The sequence below is a fragment of the Salarias fasciatus genome, chromosome 18, assembly GCF_902148845.1.
Source record: "Salarias fasciatus chromosome 18, fSalaFa1.1, whole genome shotgun sequence".
NCBI classification, from domain to species: Eukaryota; Metazoa; Chordata; class Actinopteri; order Blenniiformes; family Blenniidae; genus Salarias; species Salarias fasciatus.
In genome coordinates, this window is record NC_043762.1 from 21,514,604 (window position 1) to 21,541,105 (window position 26,502).

Below are 26,502 nucleotides of genomic sequence, written 5' to 3' on the forward strand. Positions count from 1 at the left end.
AAACAAGCCTCGTAATAAAAAAAGGTAAGCCCAGGTACTTGTAAAAAAAACACAAAAAAACACCTCTTTGCAATAATAGATAATAACTTAGCATTCAAAACAATGCAAATATGAATCGAATGGGATTAAGAAAAACATGGACGTTAAAGTCCACTCAGCCAAAAATGCCACCAAAGCAAACAGGAGAACGTGGAACCTTCGTTTGTACTTTTCTGGTGGGGAAGGTTCCACTTTGGCATGCACATGGCGTGTCCCGCACAGTGTCAGGCGCCGCCCCCCTCCGGCGGGGAGACGGCGTGAAGACTCGGATGCTCTGTACACATTAGGAACACGGAGATCTCCCAGTACACGTGGAAGACAAGTATTCAAGAGGAAGCGGATGAAAAGTGTTTTTTTTTTTTTTTTCTTGTTTCCAAAAAACAAAATAATATATTTGGTTGGGTTAAAAAAAAAAAAAAAAAAAGAAAAGAAAAAAGAAATAATAAAGGGTTTGACTGGACTGAAGGTCTACAGAGGTCTTCTAGAGTCAGTTTGGAGCAATACTTCGCTCCGTCTTGGCACTGTTGCATTGGCGATCGTCCGTCTCCTCGGTCTGAGGGCGAAAGGAAGGAAAAGGCTGATCCCCAACCAGCAGAAAACACATGCAGACATGCAAACACAACCTGAGAGGGAGCAAGAAGAAGTTTGGCTTTATGTCAATAGTCACGAATCCACAAGTGTCAAGTAATGAACACACACACTGCAATCGAAAGTTCTCTTTAAACAGACATCGAGTCTCCAGTGGGAAAGAAAATCTCCAAAACGGTCCTCGTTCGTAGCTTCCACCTCTCCGTTTTCTTCTTTTTATTTTACATCGGGGTGGGGGGGGGGGGAGCATCCCCCCCTCCTCCTCCTGCCGCCACGTCAGAGTTTGTAGGTAGTGTTTATTCGCCGGCGTGTCCTCGGCTCGGCTCACACTCGGATGGGGAGGGTCTGGCTCATCTGCTGCCGGATGATTTCCTGACTGCTGTCCGGACTCTTCCTGTTGTGTCCCGGCAGCGTCCCCCCGAGCCGCAGCAGGTCCCTGCCAACACAGAGCCACACGGGTCAGCGGCCGGCTCACCGCCACTTTAAACAAAAGCTACAGGCCATTATTACTCCGCTAAGTGCTCTCATTGAAGGTGCATAAAGGTCAAATCCATTTGCGCGTCTGTGCAGCTCCGTTCCGCCCGGCCCTGTGCGGAGACAATAAAAGATACAGCGGCGGGAGAATCGGCTGGAAACTGCTGATGGAGAACTTTAAGTCCAACTCCGACGCCGAGCCAAATCTATTCATCACGTTTCCAGCTTTAATAAAAGTTCAACATATTTCTGGGCTATCTGGGGGAAGAGCGCGGCGGCGTCCTTTGTTCCTCGGCCAGCGTCCTTGTTTTTAAGGCCCTGGCGGCAGAAGATACTCCGCAGATAGCGCCGCATCTCATATCCTCTCTCTCCCGCCGTTATCGGCGCCGCCATCGCCGAGCGGCCAATGGCAGGCGAGCAGCAGCGGGCGCTCGCCGCCTCAGACACGGGAGACGCTTCCTAAATCATGCTCTGACAACACACCCCCCCCCCAATCTATCTGTTTCTGCTGCATACAGATGAGGCCATAAATTAATCATCGCCATGTCATCTGAACACAACTACAGTTTAACACACAAACACACACACACACACACACACACACACATCAACAGACACACGTATCCTCTTCCGATTCGCCCATCACGGCGCTGGGCGCACCCTCCCCTGATGCATTAAAAAGCTCATTAGCAACCTAATTAAACACATTCCTCTCTTTTAGCTTCTCCTCAATCTCCCTTATTACTCACACTCCATCACCTCCTGCTTTTCCACATCAGCAGCTCTGGCGGCTGTCTGTCCTATCGCCGACATTCCAGCATCCAGCCAAGTGCAGGGGGAATTAAACCGAGGTCAGCCATTACATTTCCACACACAATTAGCTTCGCTGAGCCCAAACCCTGGCATAGGGATTGCCCTTGGGGGCTCGGCGCTAGAGCGAGACCGCGAGCCAAGGAGCTGGCAGCAGACCTGCGTACCGGGGAGCGGGATATCATCACCGGCGTCGGAGACTCGGGAGTCGCCTGATTCATTATACATCAGTGGAGAGCCGAGGCGCTCGCGTCTAAACCGGCGCTAATCGCGCCGCTGACTGGATGCCGGGGCCAACAAAATTCAGAACAAACGCGTCGGGAGAAAAAGGCCGGAAGCATCCGGGAGCCGCCGCGCCCGCCGCGGAAAACAAAGCTGGAAAACAAGCCGTCGAGGCGGCGAGGACGGCTACCTCTGAATAAGTCGACTTTCTGCACTTCCAAGGGAAGTGACAGAAGAAGAAGAAGAGGCAGACGACTGTCTGGCAGCACAAAGCGCTCCTCCTCCTCCCAACTCAACCCCGAGCACAAAACAAACCAAACCCAACAAGCGGCAACCTTGTTGTGGCGTTCTGGAGGCCAGACGCCGTTTTTCTCTTTTTCACTGTGACATCTTATTCCAACAGCCCAGAGGCGCCGGGAGGAGTCTTCATCCTGCACATCACAGCCGTCACATGCAATCCAGACGACAATCTCACACAAGGTGAAAGAGAGAGAGAGTGTGTGTGTGTGTGTGTGCTATTTCTGCCACTACTGTAGAAAAACCCTCAAAAGCATTTTCAGGTTTAATGAAAAAGTCATCCACATCATGCATGCATTTATAGCAAAGCTCAGTTACAGTCTGAGACGAGCCAGGAAAAGCACCGCCAACATTTTACGCTCTGTTTCTTGCTGCAGATTTTTAATCAAATGAAATTTGCACCCCTGGTTCAAGAGGAGATGGTCACGTGCGTTTGATTTGATTCACTAAACAGCCTACCGGTAACAACCTAGAAAGAGCTTTTTCTTTTCTTCTTTTTTTTTAGCTGCAGCTACCCAAAAAGTGAGTTCAGCAGGTTTCTCTGAAAAGTTGCTAAATTTCACAGCCGACTTGCCAAGGTGGCGACAGTGAAGTGCTTTGCTCTTCCTTAAAGGACCGAAAAAAAAAAAAAAACACTTTTGCAAAAGCAAACACTTTCTATCCACTTTGCAACTCCTCTACATTCACTTCAAAGCCGTTTCCAGAACAATACAGAGGCGCAATTTATGACATTGATCCTTTTTTATTTACAGAAATCATGCGAGGAAGCTGCTGACGGCTGGTGGCGAAGGCTTAGCGTGTCGATATGCTTCAAAGGACGAGCTGCCGGCGCCGGGACGGCTGGGGAGCGTTTCAAACGCCGCCTGCTCACACCTCTCCGGCGTAGCAACCCATCAGCTCGCAAACCAACAACGTGACAAACTGGCCGACTTCTTGGAAGCGTGGCAGCGTTTCGACGTCTCGTTTGTACGAACCGCCGCGGAACGTTTCCCTGGTTAAGCCCGGGTCCCCGGCCGGCTGCTCACCCTGAGTAGGTGCTGGTCACCACCTTGAGGCTGGCGGCGTTGCGGAGCAGCTTGTCCAGGGTGCTGACGATGCGGGTGAACTTGGGCCGCAGGTTTCGCTCCTTCATCCAGCACTCCAGCATCAGCTGGTGCAGCACCATGGGGCAGTCCATGGGGGGGGGCAGCCGGTAGTCCTGCTCCACGGCGGTCATCACCTGAAACCAAGACCCCGGCATGTTACGCCTCCTGCCACTAGTGGGAGCTCCAGAGCAGGCAGCGGTCTTTTCAGTCTGGGCTGCACGGAACAAACACTTCAAAAGAAAATCCAATATGTCGTTGAAGTCTGTGAAGAAACAACCTTCAGTCTCTAAATAAACACCATATTTTTGGAAACAATGCTGGAAAAACTCGTGTGCTGAATTTTGACAGTTTTCCGAGCGCTGTCTTCTTTTTTTTTTTTTTGGAGTTTACTCGATTTAATTAGGCTTTTTGTTTAGACGAGGGAGACGTTTGTTAAGAAGTGAAGGCATGATTTGACAAATGTGAGAATTACTGACTTTCCCCAAAAAAAAAAAAAAAAAAAAAAAAAAAAGAAATTCATCAGGTGGGATTTCAAACGGATTGTGCAGATAAGCCGCTGATCCGTGCAGAAGGATAAAGAAAGATATTGACAATCAGCAGAGTGTTCGCCGACTTTCAGATGAGGGAAGAAACAGAAATAAATCATGTTTTCTTGTTGAAGCTAATTTGATTCACTGTTAATGACCGTCTGAGTCTCCTCACATATTTGAATATTTACTGTCATTAAGTGAGAGAAGCGGCGGGTCGTCCTCGGTATCGTCTCTGTGATGGATCATGAACTCATCTTCTCCAGCCTTTTGCAGCGCGAACTTTGAGAAGGCGGATATAGAAAGTGTATTGATTTACATCTCGATCCAGAATATTCTGCGCTGGAATTCAACAAAAGACAAAAAAAAAAAAAACCCTCTGTCGTCACTGTTTGACTCTGACTCATCCGTATTTTCCTCGCCGTGTTTGACCTTTGTCGGCCCAGCGCAAAAATAATCGCCGCTCGCTGCACCGTGTCCCGAGCAAAACTCGAATAAAATAACAATATTCTCCGACTCGTCTTGATTTTGTGACTCTGTGATTGATATTAGAAACAATAAGTGGAGGAAGAACAAGCTGCTTCATTGATTTGATTTCGCCTAGCAACTGCATTTGCCTCCATAAGCTCTGTACGGGCTTTAACTCCCCAAAACAATAAAAAACTGCCATTTGGGAACAATAAAGTATTTCTGCCGCACTCCTCTTCTCCTGCTGCTTGTCCTTTGATTTTCATGTCGTGCTTCTGGCCTGCGAGTGCCTCTGTTTATATCTCGTATTTGTTGACTCTGTTGCTTATTGAGCGATGACTGTGGCACAAAGGCTACTGGGAACAATAGAGGGCCTCGGCTTTGATGCTTTCATTACTGCATGTGGGTTTTGTTGTGAAAGTTATACATACATTACCAGCATTTTTCATTTCAACTCTTCTTCTTCTTCTTCTTCTTCTTTTTTTGTGGCTTTATTGCTATCAGCCTCACAAGTCTGTTTTTGAAGTGCAATACAGAGCAGAAATTCCTGGGAGAATAAAGTGGAGGTGTGCACGTTGCTTCGGCACTTTGTTCAGGGAGGAGGAACGGAGAGATTTCTTTTTTTCTTTGAGCTCACCGCTGTAGTTACAACGTCTGTGCAGCGCAGATAGCCTACAGGTAACAACGGCCGTTAAAATAAAAAAATGTAAAAAAAGAAAAGAAAAGAAAGACAGCCTTTTCCAGAGTGTGTCTTTGTGAATGTGAGGAGCGAGCCTTTGCAGTATGGATTTGTAGGAGGTGGGCAGGTTGGGGCTGTAAATAAGGTGGTTAAAAACTAGAACACAGCCACGCGGCGTCTGCGGCGGCGTCTGCAGCGGGGAGATAACGGCGGCAGAGCCGGCCCGGGTCCAGCGTGTCACGCTGGAAATCAGGAGGAAACGCCGGCACCGAAACTCACGTCCTGGTTGCTCATGTCCCAGTACGGCCGCTCGCCGTAGGACACCACCTCCCACATGACGATGCCGTAGCTCCACACGTCGCTGGCGGAGGTGAACTTCCTGAAGGCGATGGCTTCCGGCGCCGTCCACCGGATGGGGATCTTCCCTCCCTGCTCACAGAGAGGAGGAGAGGAGGGGGGGGGGGACGGTCTCAACGCTGTAATCCTTTAACGACACGCATGCAGAAAAGGCTGACGCACGATTCACAGCAGTGTAAATATTGGCACACATGAATGGGCCCACATGCCTCCGTTTGTATGTGTGAAACAAGCGAAAACAGGCTCAATCCTGTGTTTACATGAGACTTTTTATTCCTCTATGAATCCCAATAAAGCCTAATTCTGAATTACTTTATTCAGAATTAACCAATTCTGAATTAAAAACACTCTGGAACCACAATGAATCAAACATGCAGAGAGGAGAGACGAGTCCACTGACCAGGGAGCTGGTGTAGGTGGGGTCGGAGGACGTGTCGTCCAGGAAGCGAGACAGGCCGAAGTCGGACACCTTGCACACCAGGTTGCTGTTGACCAGGATGTTCCGCGCGGCGAGGTCGCGGTGGACGTAGTTCATGTCCGACAGGTACTTCATCCCGGCGGCGATGCCGCGCAGCATCCCCACCAGCTGCGTCATGGTGAAGCGCCCGTCGTTCAGCTGCAAGAAAGGACGGTGACGGGGACGGGGACGGGGAGGGGCGGCGTTAATCGAACAGGAGTGAAAAATGAGGAGGAAAGCAACATGGACGTCCAGGAGATAACGAGAGCGAAGGAGGAGGGGGGTGAGCATCCGTCACCGAGGCCACATAAACATGACATCTGTCATCAAGCCTCCGACTGCTCCCGACAGGCGCTGGCAGCTGACCTTTTCATGCACGCTGTCCAATTAGCTGATTAATTAGAGTCTTTACGGCCGTGCTGAAGCCATAAAGACGCCGCGCGCAAACAGGAAGCCAGAGCAAATCAGACCCGGCCCACCGCAGGTATTCGAGTCGTTCTCTGGCGAACTGGCTGCAGATACGGGTGCTACACAGCTGTCAACACAAATCCCACAAGCACTGTTTGTGTGTTTCTGTGTTCATGAACATTACAGTCAAATGGGCCTGTTGAGTAAATTACAGCTGTGTGATGCTCAGAGCTTTTTTCCCCCCATTTGAAACATAAATCCCTCCCTTTTTGTTGTTTGCAGAATCCAACCTGTTTCTGGTAACGTCTCAGAAAAATGAAACAAATCACTGATCTTATTCTAAATCCTCCACGGTTCGGACGATCTCCAGGAACGGCGCCGTCTCGTGAACCTGCGCGAGTTCAGAGCTGAAACTAATCAATGACCTGTCGATACACAATTAAAAGAAGATTATGAACTACTCTGCCAGAAGAATATAGTGTGAGAGAGAGAGAGAGAGAGAGGGGGAAAGAGAAGAAAACTATTTTCGACGTAATCAATCCCTTCTTTGACTCCGCGGTGAGGAAGCAGAGAACAGAAGACGAGAAGCGGCGGAACCGTAAACAGCCTCCTTTGTAGTCTGAGGCTCTGGAGCGACGTCTGACAGCTAAACAAGCTGCGATGGAGACGCGTATAAACAGCCGGGATCCGTCGCAGGCCTGTGAGCGCGCGCGCGCGCGTGTGTGTGTGTGTGTGTGTGTGTGTGTGTGTGTGAGGGGAAGTGTTGCTGCGAGGAGCTGCAGTTCCTCCTGTGGGTGACACACTCGGACAGTTTGTGCATGAGCTGAACTCCTCGGTTCCTCTGAGTCACCGGCTGTGTGACACCAGCGGGGCGAGGAGAGCACAGACCGGCCAGCTCCTTTATTTCTTTATTTTTTTTTTTATACTTTTGTTTGTCGGACAGCTGGCTGAGAGGAGTCGGTGAGAAGGAGGGAGAAATCTCAGGCTGGACCATCAGATGTGGGGCTACAATCGTTTTTTTTTTTTTTTTTCTCTCTCTCTTTCTTCCTTTTGAGGTCATTACGTGTTAAAAGTCTCACTGACAGTCGAATGTTGCTCTCATGCATCTTTTAACTAAACCAGAGGATCAAAAGCCACAGAAATAAAAGGTTTTCTACTGTCATTATGTTTTATCTTCTAGTGAATAACATAACTTGATTCATATCATCATCAGACTTTCAGGAGATGAAATATTCCCATTTTTTTTATATTTTGACCAGTGGAGAATCATTTGTGCATCATACGTCTGACATGACTTGATATAAAAAACATGGATTACGTCTCCGTTCGTCAGAACTCCACACGTCCTTGGCTCGGCTCTGATCGGAAGAGCCAGATGATCATTAGCGAATCCCTTTGTGTTTCTATCTAAAAGCAGCAACACAAATCACAGAGACATCAGCAAAAGGAATGGAGAAAAGCTGCAAATTAGGACAGCAGAAGTAATTCTGCTGAATAAAGTGCTTGATTAAAAAAAAAAAAGTTGTCAATAAATTTAGTCTTAACTGAATAAATGATCTATCCAGTCTTAATGTGATTTTTTTTTTTTTGTGCTACAGATCCAAAATGTGCCTCTAACACCACATATTGAAAACAATTAAATATTAATATTCGGCCCTGAATGACTGAACAGCCTCATTTACTCATTCTTTAATCACATATTCACCAACTTCACAACAAGTTGAGACGACAGTTTATTCCAGCGTCTCTGTTGCTTCTTGGCTCGACTCCATTTATCATTTTATCATCTGAGAAATCGCACGCAGGAAAAAAAAAAAAAAAAAAAAACTGTCAGGATAAAAATGACCAAGAAAGTTTTCTTTAAACAGAAAAGCTTCTTCTGTCAGTAGAAAATCTATTTATTTATTCACAAACAACAAACAAAAGCAGCAAATAAAGAATGTGAGCGATAGAATTTCAAAAGGTATTCATGAAAAGAGATGAGTTTCCTCCTTCAAGAATGATTTAAAATGATTAAATTCTCCATTGATTGAGGTAAAAACTTGGAGACTGCCACATGAAGGGGGTTGCAAGTTTTTATATGCTAATTACGAATAAATGCTTTATTTTAATTTTTTAAGTAAAAATGAAACCTTTTCCTGAGAAATGACAGGAAAATGTGAGAATGCCAATTACCGGCGGAGCAGAGCCGGGAGGAGAACTTCAAGCACATCATTTTTATTTCAACAATCTAAAATCTGAAGATATTTCATTTGGAGGAGTTGAGGGAGAGAAACAGACAGAAACTGGAAAAACGGTGCTTGTTAACTGTCTAAACAACAGAGCGGGGCTTGAAGTCCCAGAATTCAGTTGGTAATGATGATATAGTCACGGTTCAATCACAACGCAGCTCCTTTCCCGTTAAAAATGTAAAACGTTTCGGGGGGTTACCTGTTGGTGAGATTCGATAAAAAAAGCAGAAAAGTTTTGTTTGAGGGAATCAAATCCACTAAAATGAAGACCTGGCAAGACGGACGATCGATGTGGGCGCCCGTCAATATCACCGATCACACCGCCAAAGACATCCGGTGCCCGACGACCGATCCATGCAGGCCTCGCTCAGCCGCCATGCGAGGAAACACGCGTTACTGGATGTAAACGCCGTGCGGCGGCGCTCCCTCTCTCACTCTTCCTCTCTCACCCCGCCTCTGTTGGGCGTTTTGTGTCGGCGGCGCCGCCCGAACCGAGTAACTCTGATCGGTAATGCATTCTGCGCTTCTACAAAGACTCTCTCTAATACGGCGAAGCAGACCTATCCAAAGGTGTGTGTGTGTGTGTGTGTGTGTGTGTGTGTGTGTGTGACAGTTTTCCACCAGGAGTGTGTAGACTGGAAAGCCTGTCAGCATCAGTCAGTCACGTCAAGCAGAGACACTACTCCTGTCTCCAGGCGTTATATTGCACATTTAATCTCTATCAGTCAGCAGGCGAGCGCCTCGGGGTGTTTTACAGAGAGTAAAACATTCCGATAACCCAGAGGTATCGTGAACGACTGCGTGTGTGCGCGCGCGTGTGTGTGTGTGTGTGTTCCTCTCGCCTTTGATACAAACAGAAAGTAATCTTCTCCGTCGGCGCTCACCCTGAGGAAGGAGTCGAGCGCGCCGTTCTCCATGAACTCGGTGATGATGAGCACGGGGCAGCTGCGCGTCAGGACGCCCTCCAGCCGGATCACGTTGGGGTGGTCGAACTGGCCCATGATGGACGCCTCGGCCAGGAAGTCGCGGCGCTGCCGCTCGGTGTAGCCGGCCTTCAGCGTCTTGATGGCCACCACCATCTCCCGGCGGCCGGCCTGCTTCAGGCGGCCGCGGCACACCTCGCCGAACTCACCTGGAGCGGGAGGGGGAGGGGCAGGGGAGGGGGCGGTGGGGGAGGGGTGAGGGTGATCGGAGTGAGTCGAGGGAAGAGGAGGGGGAGGGGGGGGGGGGGGGAGGAGTGCGGGGAGAGGGAGCGTTACTGGTCGGATCGTCAGGAGTGAAGGAGCTGATTCGAGTTGAGGGTCGGCTTCAACTGCGGGAGAGAGTTCTACCAGAGAGGCGGGAAGGACGGGGGGGGGGGGGAGGGTCAGGGGTCAAAGATGTCTGGGGAGAGAGGGGGTGACCGGCGTGGACCGGGTGTGCAACCTGGGAGCGGTGCGGGGCGACGGAGGACGGGCGAGGAGGAGCTGGGGGGTTTGAATCTGGAGCCTGAGCGCCGATGTTTACAAGGGAGAGAAAGAAAGACGGGGAGGGGAGGGGGGGGCGAACGAGCAGGAGCAGAACGTCATTGGAGGTAAAGTTAGGACACAACGTGCTGCTGGAGAGAAGAGAGAGAGAGAGAGCGAGCTGCAGAGGAGACTTTGACTTGAATCCTCTCCGCCAGCGGCTCTCCGGCACGGTGAGTCCGAACCCTGACGCCCAGCAGACCCCGGGGCCCCCGCGGCTCACGCCAACCATTCACCGGCCTGCCGATGTTTACCTGCACCGATGACTTCCTCGATCTTCACGCAGGAGATGTCGATCTCTTTGGCGAACTCGTGGATGGCGTCGTTCGGATCCTCGTAGGTAAAAGGATCGATGTAAACTTTGACGCCCGGAGAGACTGAAAGAGAGAGAGAGAGAGCAGCTCCCGTGATCCACGTCGCACCAAGACACTAATCTAAAGACAAAAGCTCGGTATACGTCCGCGGCTGAGTAATGAGACAGAAATCAGTATTCCAGCGTGAGTCAGACGCTCTGGTCCGTCACTCCAAACTGAATTACTTCAACAGCTGCCGGGTGACAAATGAGGTTCTGTGCACATAATTTAGACTTTAACAGGACAAATCTCAAAGACTTTGGCGATCAGCTGGCTTCTTCTGCTTTCATGAAAAGTAAAATAGGGCTTTTTTTTTTTTCTTTTCCATTTTCGCCATCCTATATATATTATATATTCACACGTTCCACTAGAGAAGATGTCCGTGACTCATCCCTCAAAAGCATTGATATTTATCTGATTCTGTCCCTTTATGCAACAATTCGGCACATTCTCAGCCTAAAACGCACCATTTTAGCTATTTCCTCCTACCAGTGACCTCCCCTCTTTCACGAGCCAGCACGAAGAGCCTGTAATTTGACACCAGTCTCATTGTGAGCATGTGAAAACGCCTTTGAGGAAATAAAAAAATTGGCCGCGATCATGATAAACACTAAAATTTATTCCAAATCATGTTTTGCAAAGTTAAAAGTAAAACACATTATTTAAATACACAAAATTTTAGATGTGAAACCATTCCATTGCTAGCTAGCATGCATGCTAACGCCGGTCGGTCTGTATCCAGACGACTGCTGTGATGAGCTGCAGGGTAACGGATAATATTTTGCAACAAGATAAACTTTTTCCTTGTGAACTTTTAAAAAAACGGGGCTCTCCAGGCTGACGGCCGGACAGGAAGCTTTGAAACAAGCAGCCCAGAACAATTTTATAAAGCTCTGTAGCGTGAAGCCAATCACAGAAACAGGCCTCGCTTCAGCAGATCTCCTCTCTCTCTCGTTAGAACTTCAGGCTCGCTGTCAGAATTAATGCATATGAATGAAAAATGACAGCTGATCATATTATTGTTGCGTACAAGGAACTCTGATTCGTCCTTGTGTAATTAAGCACACGATACAAAAACACCCTTTGGTCTTTTGGGGCATTTGGTCTTTAATTAACGGCGTACGGTGGCGAGGCGTGCGTTACCTATATGGGCTTTTCTCACTGGCAGCTTTACGCTTTATATAATTGTTGTGCAGCTCCTCGGGCAACGCGGATCTCCAGAATTAGCATTTTTCAAATTAAAATATGCTTCCAATCATTAATTGGAAACCAGAAAGTTGTATATGTAATAATTTAGCAGGAAAAGGTAGAGTGTGTGCACATCTAACTCAAGTTTGGTACAAGAGCGGGATTAAAAAAAAAAAGAAAAGTACCGCAGGAAGAAACTGGAGTGGATGTCAGCATAAAGATTTTTTTGCCAGTGGGTAAAAATGTTGCATTAACAGAAATTTCAGCTGCTTTTACATTTCAGTGTGCCGAGAGCCTCTTCCTCCCCAACACTGACTCATTATCCTCTGAAAGTCTCTGCTTCTCCAACTCCACTGATCTGCGCGGCCAAACAGGAAAAACGTTCCCCCTGATTTAAAACAGGTTATCGGATAATTGATTGAATCAATCAGCTTTAACAGCACTGGCATGACCGGAGGAGCACGGAGCGGCCGCTTTCCCAGGCCCCACACATAAACTTACTGTATTGCTGCAGCTTCTCGGTGTACTCCAGCTCAGACCCGCTGCGCTGCTTCCTGTAAACAAGCCGCACACCAACAGAGGCACATTCATGCGATCAATGCCGGCTGCTTGTTCCAGGTACAGCAAATTAAACTAAAATCCCCGCCATCAGATAGGAGCACAGACAGGGAGGACGCTCCAGGCGAAGCCCCGGCGTTCATCCCTGCTGCAGCCGAAGCAGCCCAGAGTAGCTAAAAGTGCACACCCTTTGAACGCATGTTAAAATTTAATGAGGCTCTTTGTTCAAAGTCTAACGAACAAAATGAAACATGCAGTTCGGCGCAGCCGGTAATAAAAATCAAACACTCACTTAAGGCAGACAACGGCGATTACCACCAAGGCAACGATGACCACCAGACCCGCGGACGCCGAGCCGATGATGAGAGGCAGCTGGTCCTGCACCGACTTCTGAGGGTCACCTGGACGCAGCGCCAGACGCCATGCCAGACACAAACGGATAAATAACAGCAGAGGAAGATTAAAGGGCGGCTTGAACTGCATGTGTAATGGCTACCAATTAAGGCGGCCATAAAAACTATTAAGCTTGAACCCTCATTAGGAAAACTGCGGCGGCAGATCATCAAGAACAGACTGTAAAAGCGGGAGAGGGAGAACTCGCCCGTACTGTGCAGGCTGGTGCTGAAGTCCATGGGATTGCTGTAGCGGCCGTAGCCGGCGACGGTGCGGGCCCTGACCTGCACCACGTAGGGCGTGGCGGCCCTCAGGCCCTCCACTTTGGCCGAGCTGTGCTGGGAAGTGACGGTGTGCGACATGGCCTGGCCCTGCAGCGAAGGAAAGCAGCTGTTACGGCAACCGGTCCCATCGAAAGCAGAATATCTCTGTCATTCAGTTCACTGAGGAGCTTCTGTCGCCGTTTGCCGTTATCTTGTCAGTTGTAGCCACAGAAACTCCACCAAGCAGGGTTACTAAGTAGGGTTACCAAATCTCATGCATTAAGCATGAGAGGCCTGTTTCAGTCCATAACACACACACACACACACACACACACACACACACACACACACTCTCTCTCTGCCCAAACAGAATCTGAGACCAAGCAGGAGCCTCGGAGCTCCTTCGGGATGCAGTTTAAACAGACTCTCCCTGCATGCAGAGCGACGTCTCCACATCGGGCATTTCCTCTTTTACCAGACGACGTTACACAGCGGCCATAAGACACGGTTTAAATGTCTTCATTTGAAAGAGGCGTACTCGCAGCGCCGATTTTATTCAATAAGTTTTGCCTCATTCACTCCCTGTAGTTTCACATCCATCACAGATTTTAAAATAACAGCTCTGATTAACACTCTCTTCTCTCGAACCGAGCAAATGTGGAACATGGCAGCATTTACTGTTACTGAGACTGTAATGTTGTATTCAGACCAGTAAAAGTGCTACTTGAGAAAAACCGAGCTCCCCTTCAAAGTGAATGATGTGAATTAGAATTAATAACCGGAGAGGCGGCCGCAGCAGAAACGTCCCGATCGCTGAATGTCCACCAGTGATCAGAGATTCACCAGGTTTTCCTGAGTCAGCTCACTTCCTGCACCGATTCCCGAATAAAATGTCTGATTACACAAGGATCATGTGCAATTCCCCGACCTTTTGTTGTTAAAATATTTGTCTTTCTTGTCTGATGTCTCGCTGAATTTGAAAGTGGGATCCGATTTTCAGACCCGCCATTTAGTTTGAATGTCTCTATCCGTCCATGCAGCCGCCGGCTTTATTCAGAGTCGGGTCGTGGATCCTGTCCCGGTCTCATCAGAGTGAGTGGCAGGTTACACCCTGGACGGGTCGGCCGTCCGCCGCAGTGCTAACACGGACAGACACACAGTCGGACACACACACCTTCACACCTGTGGCCATTTTGGAGTCACCGGCTGACAAGCACGAGCCTGGCGTGCCAGACTGACTTCATGTGTTACACACATATAAATGCATGTTTCCCCATGTATCCCTGAGCATGGAGAGACAGTCTGGCGTGCCAGGCTAGACAAGCACGCCTTTGGACTGTGACAAGAAGTCGAGAAAATCTGCACAGGCAGTGGTAGAACATGCAAACTCCACACAGGCCTGCATTAATGAATCAATAATCTTTATGGGAGGCAGTGCTGACCAGTCAGACAACATCCCAGCTCAATGAGTGTGGTTCCATTGTGTTTTTAATTCAGAATTGGTTTATTCTGAATTAAGTAATTCAGAATTACATTCATGAGCGCCGTGTTTACTTGGAAAAAATTAAGAATTAAATCCTCCCTCATCCGGGGGTCTGTGAAGCGTTCTGATTGGACGAAGCGGCCGTGACGTACTGACGTCTCCCGGAAGTAAACAGCTTTTTTTCTCTACTTTCCTTCTCGATTAACTTTGACGCTGCAGCTTTGAAAATGTCCGCGCTGTTAAGCGCCCGTCGATCCGATCGTTTTATTGTATCAAATTCTTCTTTCTTCTAAAACTACCGTTAAATAAATCGTCTCCATACGAGTCGAAAGGCGGACCGCCATCTTGGAATGTTGCATCGTCACGACGGAGCATGCGCAGAACGACAAGAATGAAGTCGCGCCTAATTAGCATATAATTCTTCTTCCAAAGAAGAATAAACCCGCCGGTCTATTTCAATTTAAACTTAATTCTGAATAAAGTTTTCAGGTGTTTACATGGTTATTTTAGAGCAGAATGAGGCTTTATTCAGATTTATAGAAGAATAAAAAGTCCCATGTAAACACACGGACGGGTAAATTACAGCAATGATGTTGATTTCTGGGAAAAAATCCTCACAGGTAAGGTGTATTATCTGAATTTTTTTATCCAGCATCTGAGGTAAATTTTCGATTTTTTTTATTATTTATAGAAAAAATAGAACAATTTTACAAGATTGGACAAACATGGTGGTAAATCAACTTTCTTTAAAAAAACAACTCAAAATGCTATAAAAAGGTTTAAATCACTGAAACGCTCTGCAGGCCTCCCCTCGTTGAGTTTAACGTCCTGTCCTCTGTGCCTTGTAACTCTCGAGCAGACCTGAGTTTGTAGGCGGGACGTTAAACTCCAGCTAGTGTTTCAGGAACAGATCCACACGCCAGGTTTTTACCTCATCTCATTAAACCGGGCCAAAGCCGGTCAATTATGCAATAAGCCATGTGTGATGAGAGTCAGGGTGGAGGACGGGTGGTGGCTACAACTGGATTTTGTGTTTGCATTAATTTTTATAAGCTCGTTTAAAAAAGAAAAAAAAAAGGGTTGGCCAACAATAAGCGAAAGCTGGATCTACTTTTCTCACGATTCGGAGTGAAGTCAGCTAGAAAAGCTTGTCAAATACATGCAAATTACTTTTGTACTTGAATGGGCTAATTCTACCATTTGCATAGCAGTTGCTGAGAGATGGAGGCTGAACAGATAGAGACGTGGAACCGATTGGAAGTTCCAAGGCGTTCTCCTCTGCGTGCCGAAAATGCTCCACGGTGGTTTTTATATCTGCTTGGAAATCATGACCCTTTCGGCTGGGCTGACCTCGCTGGAGCCGACCGAGTCCCTCCCTGTCTTTTAATGCTCCGTCAACAGAGACCGAAGGTCACAAATTGACCATCAAAGTGTAAAAACGGCCATATCTGCAGGGCTTTTCGCTGAAACTTGATCAATATTAATGAAGCAACGCACACTTAACCAGCGGCTGACTTTGATTTGAAACCCAAGAATTGAAAATCTTTTCTCCATTGTCAGACAAATCACACCTAAATAGTCAATCGGGCATGCGGGAGCCAGTGGGAGCTCACCCTCTCGTGGTATTTGATCTCGTAGTCCAGGATGACCCCGTTGGGCTTCTCGGGCGGCAGCCACGACAGGCTGAGGGTGTCCGAGGTGGAGCGCATCAGGTGGACGGTGGGGACGGCTGAGGGTGCTGCACGGGGAGACACCAGAGGGCGGAGGGTCGTTACTGAAACCCCCCCCCACAAGCTGTAAACCGTCACAGTGAAATGATTATTCTTCAAAACTATCCACCTGAAAGGATTTAAGATTCACCTTCACTGTTCTGCGGTTTATTGATTAGCGAGCCTCATTGTCCCGGGTTCATAAACTGCAGTAAGGTGGATTAAGTGCAGGTTAACTGGGAGAGTAATTACGTCTGAAAGGCGCCGAGCGGTTCGGAGTTTGCTTGACGATGACGCTGCAGATATTAAGTGGACGTGCCGAGAGGTGACATTGCCGCCGGCGTGACGGAAGACGGAGGAAACGCCGTCCGCCGTCTTCCGTCGCTCTGACAGAGCAGCGCCGCTCGGGCCGAGGTTGTCCATCTGTCGCCTTCAATGCGCTCGCTCCGCAGTGTTTACCCTCCGTGTTGGTTCTGCTTTAGATACTAAAAGCTCATTAAGACGCTCATTGACATTGACTGAACGTAGGCTCCCCTAACCGGCGCGCTCCACGCTGATGTTAAGTGCTATTGATCGCAGCCCCTCCGATGAATTAACTGGTGGACACGTCCTGTGTCGCCGACGGATCTGCTACTAACCGGCCTGGTTGGTGGTGATGTTGACGGTGGAGAAGCTGGGCGGGACGGGGTTCTTCCCGGACACGCCGTTGACGGCCTGCACCTCGAAGCTGTAGCGCGTGTGCGCCTGCAGGTTCCTCACCACCACCTTGCGCTGCCTGAGGCCCAGCCGGCGGGGCGCGATGTCCACGTTGTCGTCGCAGCGCGTGCACGGGCTCCGGTCCCGCAGGCACTTCTTGCACACCACGTTGTAGACCAGGTCGCCGCGCCCGCCCGTGTCCTCGGGCTCCTCCCACTCCAGGGACAGCGAGGTCTCGTTCACGCTGGATATGACGCTGCGAGGCGCCGAGGGTATCGCTGCGCACGCACACACACACACACACACACACACATACACGTAGGTGTTTAAGAAGGTGGGCACTGCAGGCAGAGTATAAAAACACACAAGTGAGGCTTTAGTCATGCTCCCGATGCAGCGCTGACATTATCCTCCCAATGGTGGATAAATATTTTAATAGCTCTCTAGGAGGACGAGAGGAAGTATTTAGCATAGAAAAATAGGCTGGGAGTATAATCCTGCTCTTTTTTTTTTTGTTCTTTCACACAAATAAATGTGGTCAATTTTCTCCCAAAGAATGGAGAATGAATCATGAAGTCAGGTAAGAGCGATCGTCCATCATGGAGCATCATTAAACACAACCTTTAATACACAAGCAGAGCGCCAGGGTCACTCTCTCGCATTATTCTTCATAAAGAGCAGCTCCACAGTCCATTCCCATGCATAACTTTGGGTGCTTATGGAGCCTGGCTAATCTGCCGCTGGTATAAATCCGTGTTCTCGTGTCGGTGTGACCCAAGGCCGCCATGTTTCAACGAGCGGCGCTGCTGCGTTTTGAGTGAGGAGCGTTCTGAAACCTGGATAAAGTACGATAACCGCTGAGGGACGCAACAGAGATCGGTTCTGCGAATGTGCTTTTCATCCCATTACGGCGAGCGGAGTGAGGAGCCGAGGCCGGAAGCTTCTGGCAGGCGGAAAGCCGAACCTGTCTCACAGCAGACAGACAGCGAGAGAGAGAGAGCGAGAGAGAGAGAGAGAGAGAGCGAGAAAGAGGGGCTCCCAGGCTATCGGCTGCCTGTCCGTGGAGCTCAGCTCGTCCGCCGGCTCGCCCTGAGCCGGCTCCACTCGCCCTGTCCTTTCTAATTAGGCAGACACAGTTCAGAGTGGAGGTTCTTCTAATTGGACACCCGTCTGAAACACACGCTGCGCCCAAGCTGCCGGCCATTGACTGGCCGAGCCTCTCTTGTGCAACACACACACACACACTCACACAGCTCCCACCACAAAGCGCAGGCTGCCTGGCTCGAGCTCTGACAGACCGCAGGGCCTGGTGTGTGTGTGTGTTTGCGTGTTTAGTGGAAGGTGGCGCTTGTGTCCCTGCCCGCCTGTCCACGCCGGCCAGTGTCAGAGTCCGCAGTGTTCCTGTGACGAGGATCTGGGGGAGTCAGTTGCGGGCCGTGTGTGTGTCATTTAACGTGGCGAACGGCCCCCGGGGCTCGACTCGTCGCGGTCAGAGCAGCACATGACGCCTCCATCAGCCCGGCTGCCGGCCGGCGCTCCTCTCGGACGCCTGCTCTCCAAATGCACAGCTCCCGTCTGAAGCTGGCATCCAGCTGCCGATTCACCATTTGTAAAGTTCAGCCCAAGGATGAACTTTCAAAACATCCCCTGCAGGAAAGTGTAAACAGCGTCTCGAGCCGGCCATGTGCGCAGCGTCTCCTGCTCCGCAGCAAGAAGGAAACTCATGGAAACAATCTCCAAGATTTATAACTCTTATGTTTAAATGACATGCAATAACAAGTCCGCTTGCTTGAGGTGCTGCCAGCTGGCCCGGCCGGTCTTCATGTAGCATTAAAAAAGTGTTGCCATTCCGCTGACGGAGGAGGGCGGAGGCGCTCTGAACCAACGCCAGTCAACCCTTATTTTGGCACTAATTACATCGAGAGCTAGGGATGCTACTTTTGATTATTGTTGGTATTTTTGTGGATGTCTGACTGACATGAGATTTGTCACTGCTTGATCTGGAGCTGTTGTGTCGTCAGCCGGGATTGGCTGAAGCCCACAATCCTCGGCTGAACACAGCAGTGCAGAAGACGAATGGAAGAACAAGTCTAAAAACCGTTTCCATAAAAGGCAGAGAGGTTTTAAATGTCAAACTAAATCTTAAACTGCAGAGTGAATTTAAAATGACTATCAGTTTACCCATTGGTGGATCAAGCCTCTTAAACTCCGTGTTGGAAGTGTAACATCAATGCAGGTGAGCAGAAAGAACAATATTTCCTCCTGAATTATAGAGAAGGTTTAAGGGAGCATGAAAGGAAAATACCAAAGTAATGTAGAAGTACCGTTTAACTGTACCTGAGAGCAGCACTTCAGCACATATACTTAGCTAGATGACTGGGTTTATCAAATAAAAGATAATGACACGGAGATATAATGACATGCCCTCCGAACGATAAAGAGGTAGAGGAAATGAATGAATGAATGAAAAGAAAATGGACGGATGGAGTTACAAACTGATTCTCCGTGACGGGTAACGCAGAAATAAAGATTTTTGCATTTCTGATGAGATTTTTACATTTGAAAGGCGCCGAGCCTTTCAGTCAGTTCTGGCTGGAATAGAGAGATGGAGGGACGGATGGAGGGGTGAATGGATGGAGGGATGGATGGATGGAGGGAAGGAGGGATGGTTGGATGGATGGATGGATGAGGAATGGATGGATAGATGGAGGGATGGATAGATGGATGGATGGATGGCTGGATGGATGGAGGGATGATAGATGGATGGATGGATGGATGGCTGATGGAGGGATAGATGGATGGAGGGAAGGAGGGATGGTTGGTTGGATGGATGGATGGATGGATGGATGGAGGAATGGATGGATGGATGGATGGCTGATGGATGGATGGATGGATAGATGGAGGAATGGATGGATGGATGGATGGATGGCTGATGGATGGATGGATGGATGGATAGATGGAAGGATGAAGTTTCTTTGGTCCAGAAGGTAAATTGCGCTCAGGGCAGTGTAACCACAGACCTCGCTGACTGAAGTGTCTCTTTTCCTAATTTGGCCTCTGAAGGAAAACGTGTTTCAGCTCTCATTCTGCTGCCGCTCTTCCACTGACCTTTGCAAAACTCCTGCCGTGTCTCAATCTGGATGCTCAGAAGTTTCCAGGCTTCACACATCATGCTAGTAGATTTACACACACGGCACGTGAAGCAGAGTTGTGTAAAATAAATCAGGATTTACTTCTCTGAACAAGCTGTAAAGTAAATTTTGGTGAGAAAACACGTCAACACTGATTTCGGTACTTCACGTTCAGCTGACTAATGACCTTCTTTGAGGACTGAAATTCCGTCCTCTGATCAGAATAAGTGGACGCCCAGCTCCTCCAGCCGCTGGCCCGTGAGAGGGAATCGAGGACACATCCTCATTTACGCCGTGAGATGTTTGGCTTCACGGCAGCTGCGGCTCTTCTCCTCCTGCCATGCAGCCAAAATGGCAACCACGGAGTGTGAGAAGTGTGCGGCGTCCTCCACTGTCGAGCACCGTGAAGTGTGTCTGTGTGTGTGTTACATCCGGGGTCCTGCAGCACCCTGCATGCTGGCATTTTACACTGGAGGCACTTCCACGTCGAAAATAGCAACAGCCAGCATGAAAAAGTGCGCGACTGGAGACACACCCCCGGTGCATCAACGCAGTCGCATTCAGCACCTGCTGAGTCGCGCCCGGCTCTCACACACTCATACCGGTTTGTGTGTGTTTCTCCTTTGTGTGTCCAGCTGTGGTGACAGCAGCAAAAAAAAAAAAAAACCAGACTGTCAAAACCCACAACAGCCCCACAAACAGCGCGCCGGTCTGAGCGATGACAAGAGTCACGCGGTACTTAAACAGTACTCAAAGAGCTAAATGCAGTGTCTGCCCTCCAGCTGCTTAATTGCCTGTGTGTACATTGGAATTATTTTAGTGCTTGCACACACACATTTCCCATGAAACGACAATATCATCCATCAAAACCAAATATTTCCACCGGCTGGGGAGCTCCATTATAACAGGAACCATCGCAGCGGGGACAAAAAAAAAAATAACGCTTTTTTTTTTTTTTTGGTGCCTACAGTTTGAAATAAAAAGAACAAGTCAAAACAAACAACAAGAATAAAAAGTGTGTGGATCTCGGCGCAGTGGAGGGTGACTTACTGGTGCAGGGGGCGTCGGGGGGGTCGCTGTCGGCGCGGTAGAAGCCGCTCTGGCAGGGGCAAATGCTGGCTCCCCGCGCGCCGGCGCGGCTGTTGGACGGGCAGGGAGCGCACGAGCCCTCCCCGAATTTGGATTTGAAAGTCCCAGGGATGCAGGCTGGATGAGTGGGAGACAGAAGAAAAGAGAACAATGAGGGGAGGAAAACAACAACAACAACAACAACACCAACAACAACTGGGGAAACAAGACAAAACAAAACAAAACAGCGCTGTCAGTTATCTGGAAGACCAGCGGCTGTCACAGCTGTCACACGGTAAAACGCCGTCCTGCCAGCACCTGCGAAGCCTCATATTTAGGGAGGAGAAGCTGATATGCGCAGGAGGAAGAGCAGACGCTTCAGCCACCAGGCCTTATCTATACATTTGCATCTGCTCTTTCGTTTTGACTCCCTCGACTACCGCGACATTAATCTCCCTAAAAAAGAGAGTCGGGATGACAGCGAAGTTTCCCGTTGAAGAGGAGGAAAAGGAGGATAAGGATGAAGACAGACTGCTGACAGGAGATTGCCGTTGTCAGACAAACAGGGATGGAGAATGCTTCTGAGAGGAGGGATACACCCTAAACCCATCAATCAGTGTCCGCCGGCGCTCAGCTCTGCAAACCGAATGCAAACCGGGTCGCCGCACGCATGCAGAGCAGCTCTGTAATAAACCCATGAATCAATTCAAACCCGGGGACGTCCGGAAAGACGAGAATCGGCCCAGCGGAGTTATTGGGAACGTACACAAAGAGCGGTGATCGTCCAAGCGATTCACTCAAATCCCAGAGTGTCGCCGCTAAAGGTTGGCTGATATGGAGTCTTAAGGATAAACCGGCGTAAGACCAGACTAAAGGAGGATCCAGATGAAGGGGATTAGAGGCGATATCAGCCTCTGGAGCCCCGCCCCGTTTTACTGTTCGCCACATTCCTGACCGCTGGTGTAAACGTGGGGTCTCTGGCTCACGAACATCCAGCCGGCAGAACGCAGAGAGAAGGAGGTGGAGTGTGATTAGCTGGTTGGGCTAAGTGGTCTCCTCGTTTAAACTCCAAACTACGCTAATTCCCAACAACGGCACTTCCAGGAGGGACCGGCGCTGCTGACGTCTCCGCAGCCGCACCGCGCAATGAAATACTGGAGAATCTAAGATGAAAATGTACTTCATCCTTTCATAATTCACAGGGACCTTTAGGCTCTACAGTCTGATCTGATTTATTTTTCCTCCTTTCACACAGCGGCGTCGTCGTTTTCCTTTTTATTTGTTTGTTTTTCCCCTCGTCTTCCTGAGAGGTGCTGAATCACCCCTCGGCCTTCCTTCAATGCATTAACCCTCCGAGAGGCCAGGAGGCTTTTCCTCTCCTCCTGCTATTGTCTCTCCCCTCCTCTCCTCCTCTCTCCCCTCCCCCCCTCCCCTCCTCTTGGCGAGACCGGGGTAAGAAATGAAATGTCTGAGTGATTAATGTTCGCGTGGCGGTGTTGGCTCACGTTGGTCTGAATGGTGTTAATGAGTGTGGCCGCCTGTAGATTAACTAACGGGAGGCCGCCCGAGGAAATTACACTTCCTCGTCGCAAACCGCCGGCTGAAGCCCCGGAGAGCTTTTTATCAGGCGCCGGCGGCTCAAGCTTTTAACCTTGAGCAGCCAAATGGCGAAGAATGAGGTCTCCGCCGCGTGTTGGACACCATTCCTCACGCCCAGGTGAGGGGAAGCGGCGCCGGCGTGTGTTTGACTTCTTCGCAGCCTCCCGTCCTTTTCATTCTCGTGCTTTGAGCGGCTGTTTTCTGTTCCATCTCCTGCGATTCACGCCTTCTCGCGCCCGCTATCTCTCCCTCTCTGTTAATATCGCTCTTCCCTGGACTCCGTCTTTCCCTTCTATTATCTGCATTTTCCTCGCGCAAATCTATTGGCTCTCTGTTTTGTGCCTTCCCGCTATCTCTCTCTCTCTCTTTCTCTCTCCGTCCCGCTCGAACCATATTTGTATGCGGCTCCTCGCTGCAACACCTCATTAATTCATCCTCTCCTCCACCCTCCTTCACCCCCTTTCAGGAGCCACACAATAAATGCAGAGAAGAGGGCACAGACTGAGGTGACTTGCACCGAGCATATAAAAGAGCTTTGGTTAAATAAAAGTCCGAATGTCTGTTAAATACACGTACCCTGGCACTGCGTGCCGTCGGCCGAGGGTTCGAAGCCGGCCACGCAGGTGCAGGAGCCCACGGGAACCATCCACTCGCCGTCGCCGTTGCAGTAGAGCTTGAGCGGGACGGACACCTCCATGGCGTTGGTGACGCAGGCGCCCGGGGCGATCACCAGCGAGGTGGCCTCCGCCCCCGTGGCCGTCTCGGGGAACACGGCGAAGTTGGCGATGGTGGTGGAGCACTTCTTGAAGAAAACCCTGACTGAGATGAGGGACATGCAGGCCCCCAGGTCCTGGAAGGCCAGGTAGAACCCGGCCCTGGACAGCGGCCCGAAGCTGCGCACTTTGGTATTGATCCTTCCGGCCTCCAGCAGCGAGAAGCTCTCGTCCGGGGCGATAGTATCCACCTTGACGTAGGGGTTTTCCCTCCACAGCGGGCTGGTGTCCGTGGCCGTGTCCCCGTCCGACTCGTAGTAGAACAGATTAAAGGTCTCCTTGCAGGATCCGGGGATGTTGGGGATGCTGGCGCAGTCGCGGACGGAGAACTTGAGCTCCACGTAAACCCGCAGCACGCCCTTCCGGGGGATGAAGTCCGTCCGCAGCCAGTTGTTCTGGTTGGGTTGCCGGACGTTGCACACCTGGTAGGTTCTGATGGGGCTCATGGAGTCGTCGTAGCCGCTGACCTCCTCCCACTGGAAAACAAGCAGCGAAGAAGAGAGATGTGGAAAAAGCAATGCTCAAACGGAGACAATGCAGACAAGACGGAGATAAGAATGAGGACAACTCTAATTGATTATCTAATCACACTTATTCATTATGCGAAAACAGTTCTGCTCCACATTCAGCGGTGACGGATCCACAACAGCAGCTCACTGTTAATTAATACTAACTCATGTTAAACGCAGTGAATCCTAATGCAAACCGCTGGAGCGCAGAGGATCTTCAAAACAGCCACGTCTGGTACGAGCAGATTAGAAAAAAAAAAAAAAAAAACCAAACACGGCGCGTGCACGTGCGCGTGCACACGGACACACATCCGCACATTGTGTTGTGTTGCTTGTGGCCTGCGAGGAAATAATTCGCTGCTAAAATGCTTCTAATTGCATGAATCATTCAGAAAATTCCAATCATTATGGACTATTAATAGAAGGCATTTTCCCATTAAAACACATTTCACGCATTACGAGTGTTTGGTTCTGATGCCGATCGCGAGCTGGAGGCTGGGAGAGGAAAGAAAAAAAAGAGGGACATTTTTGCAGCTCGGATCATCACAAATGCGTTCGTCACGGAGCTTTATCAAAGTCTACCTTCGGTGACTATTAAGCAAACTGCAGACGCACTCAGAGGAAGAGCCGCTCTATCTGCTGCGACGCCATCCGAACAGCCTCCAGAGGAGATCCGGTCTCTATAACACATCAATTTGTTATCTGTAAAAGCATATCTATAATGCAAACCGGGCGTTATTTATTAAAACGGCCATCTAAACGCCGTGCTTTCAGCGTGATTGCACCGCGGCGGCACTCCTCGGCACTCCGGGCTACGTGGGCTACGTTACGGACAGTGCTTCCTCTCAGAGCAGATATCTGCATCTGCTGTCATTTAAACACCTGCCAGACAAACTGACGTCTTTTGAGATCTGGAAATAGCGATTTAGGCGCTAATAAGGCCTGATGTGTTTCTGCAGGACGAACGAGGATCACGCAAAGTGCTATAAGCCTGTTGTTAACAGTGGTTACTAACATTAGGAGCCATGATAAATGGTGGCACCGGTCAATAAATTTAGTCCATTAGGAAATAACCTTGTGAGGAGTCAATCTTTTTTGGATTTTTTTTTTCCCCCCCTCTAATTCCCCATTGGACCGAATGCTTCGTTTCCATAACAAATGAGCCTCCCAGAAATTGATTATTTCAACTGGAAGAAAATAATGCATAACTCATCTCACGTCTCGGAGCTCCCGTGCAATTTATTCCCAAACGATGAGCCCGGGAGTCGGCATTAGGCCTCGTAAATCACCGGCAACACGTTGATGCACTACCTGACAGATATGATAATTGCCGGCCCCTGAACGTATGGGCCTGTCGGGCGTGAGGAGAGGGGCCGCCGAGCCGGCGGTGACACATGACTCCGCGGGCGCCGGGACATTTAGAGCCGGCCCTCGTAGGCGAGGGGAAGGAGCCGGGGCTGCCGGGATCGTTTCCATGGAAACCCACCATTTCCATTGACTGACTCCGCGCTCACGTAGCGAAGACAAATTGCGGCGGCCGGGCGTGGGGGAGGTCTGTCAGGCTGTTAGCCCCGGGGTCAGAGTCATGTTGTTTTATTTTCTCACAATTCCTACAGGGGGTATCAGCCAAAAAACCTTAATTTCTGCCGGTAATGCGCTTATGGGCCCATATTATAAAAGACGCAGACACATGCTTTCAATTATCAAGGCCTCCGTCCTGGGGAGACATGCGAGGTAAAGCCTGCCTAATAGTTCTCACACGCTGTGGGCTTTTGCCTCACGGTGCTGCGTGTTTGCTCACTGGTACGTTTAAAGCACTCCGTCAAGCTTTTTAACACGGTCTAAATACTGAAATCTTTGATTTCTTCCACACAGTGTCACACAGTGTGGTTCTCATTTGCTTTACGGTATCTAGGAAAGCAAACACACACTGCAAAAAACAAAGATATAAAACAGTAGGAGGTGTGCTGTTCAAGGCAGACTGGGCTCTATTAACAAGCAAATGGAACAAATGCTGCTAAAGACCGAGAGAGAGAGAGAGAGAGAGAGAGAGAGAGAGAGAGAGAGAGAGAGAGAGAGAGAGAGAGAGAGAGAGAGAGAGAGAAACTAAACACATGCACACATTAACTCACCCCGCTCTCTGGGAATGTGGTCCAAGCCAGCTCTGTGGTAGCCCACCGACTGTCCATAAGGGTTTCTGCAAATTAAGAGTGGGAGGAAGGTTCACAAACGGGAATTAAACGGTGTGAGGAAGAAAAAAAAAAAAAAAAACCCAAATTGTTGCACAGTATTAAGGACCACACATGAGTTCGCCGTGCTCACAGGAGCCAGGTGAAAACCTGCACTCGCTCTCTTTCACAACCCTCCACCTACATACGGAGGCAGATCTCTGAAGTCGGCTAATTAAGGCTTCCTCTGTCTGTGTGTTTGGCACAAATGCACTTCTTTCAATATTCATCTGTGGCACTGAGAACAAAGCCTCATCCCGGAAGCCTTCAGAGGGAGACGTTTCTCTCGGCTCGCTCTGCTTCAGAGGTCGTATGAGCGCGGTGACGTTTCCCGGGTCGCGCTTTCAAGTCAGATTTGTCAAATGAGAGTCGAAACGTGAGGCGAGCAGCTGCTTCCCTCACCT

General features: G+C 49.4%; 1 protein-coding gene across 1 annotated transcript in view; it reads right to left on the reverse strand.

Annotated features, from left to right (window-relative positions):
• Positions 1 to 899: 899 nt before the first annotated feature.
• Positions 900 to 26,502, reverse strand: part of ephb3a (eph receptor B3a) — a 30,957-nt gene continuing 5,354 nt past the window's right edge. The window contains exons 2-15 of the mRNA XM_030114455.1: positions 26,003 to 26,067; positions 23,165 to 23,837; positions 20,972 to 21,127; positions 16,733 to 17,068; positions 15,999 to 16,123; positions 12,854 to 13,010; positions 12,539 to 12,647; positions 12,190 to 12,242; positions 10,402 to 10,524; positions 9,527 to 9,774; positions 5,947 to 6,162; positions 5,469 to 5,618; positions 3,456 to 3,649; positions 900 to 1,063 (exon numbers count right to left, since the gene is read on the reverse strand). Of these exons, the coding sequence (XP_029970315.1) occupies positions 952 to 1,063; positions 3,456 to 3,649; positions 5,469 to 5,618; positions 5,947 to 6,162; positions 9,527 to 9,774; positions 10,402 to 10,524; positions 12,190 to 12,242; positions 12,539 to 12,647; positions 12,854 to 13,010; positions 15,999 to 16,123; positions 16,733 to 17,068; positions 20,972 to 21,127; positions 23,165 to 23,837; positions 26,003 to 26,067 (2,717 nt within the window). The 3' untranslated portion in view covers positions 900 to 951. The remainder of the gene's footprint in view (positions 1,064 to 3,455; positions 3,650 to 5,468; positions 5,619 to 5,946; positions 6,163 to 9,526; positions 9,775 to 10,401; positions 10,525 to 12,189; positions 12,243 to 12,538; positions 12,648 to 12,853; positions 13,011 to 15,998; positions 16,124 to 16,732; positions 17,069 to 20,971; positions 21,128 to 23,164; positions 23,838 to 26,002; positions 26,068 to 26,502) is intronic.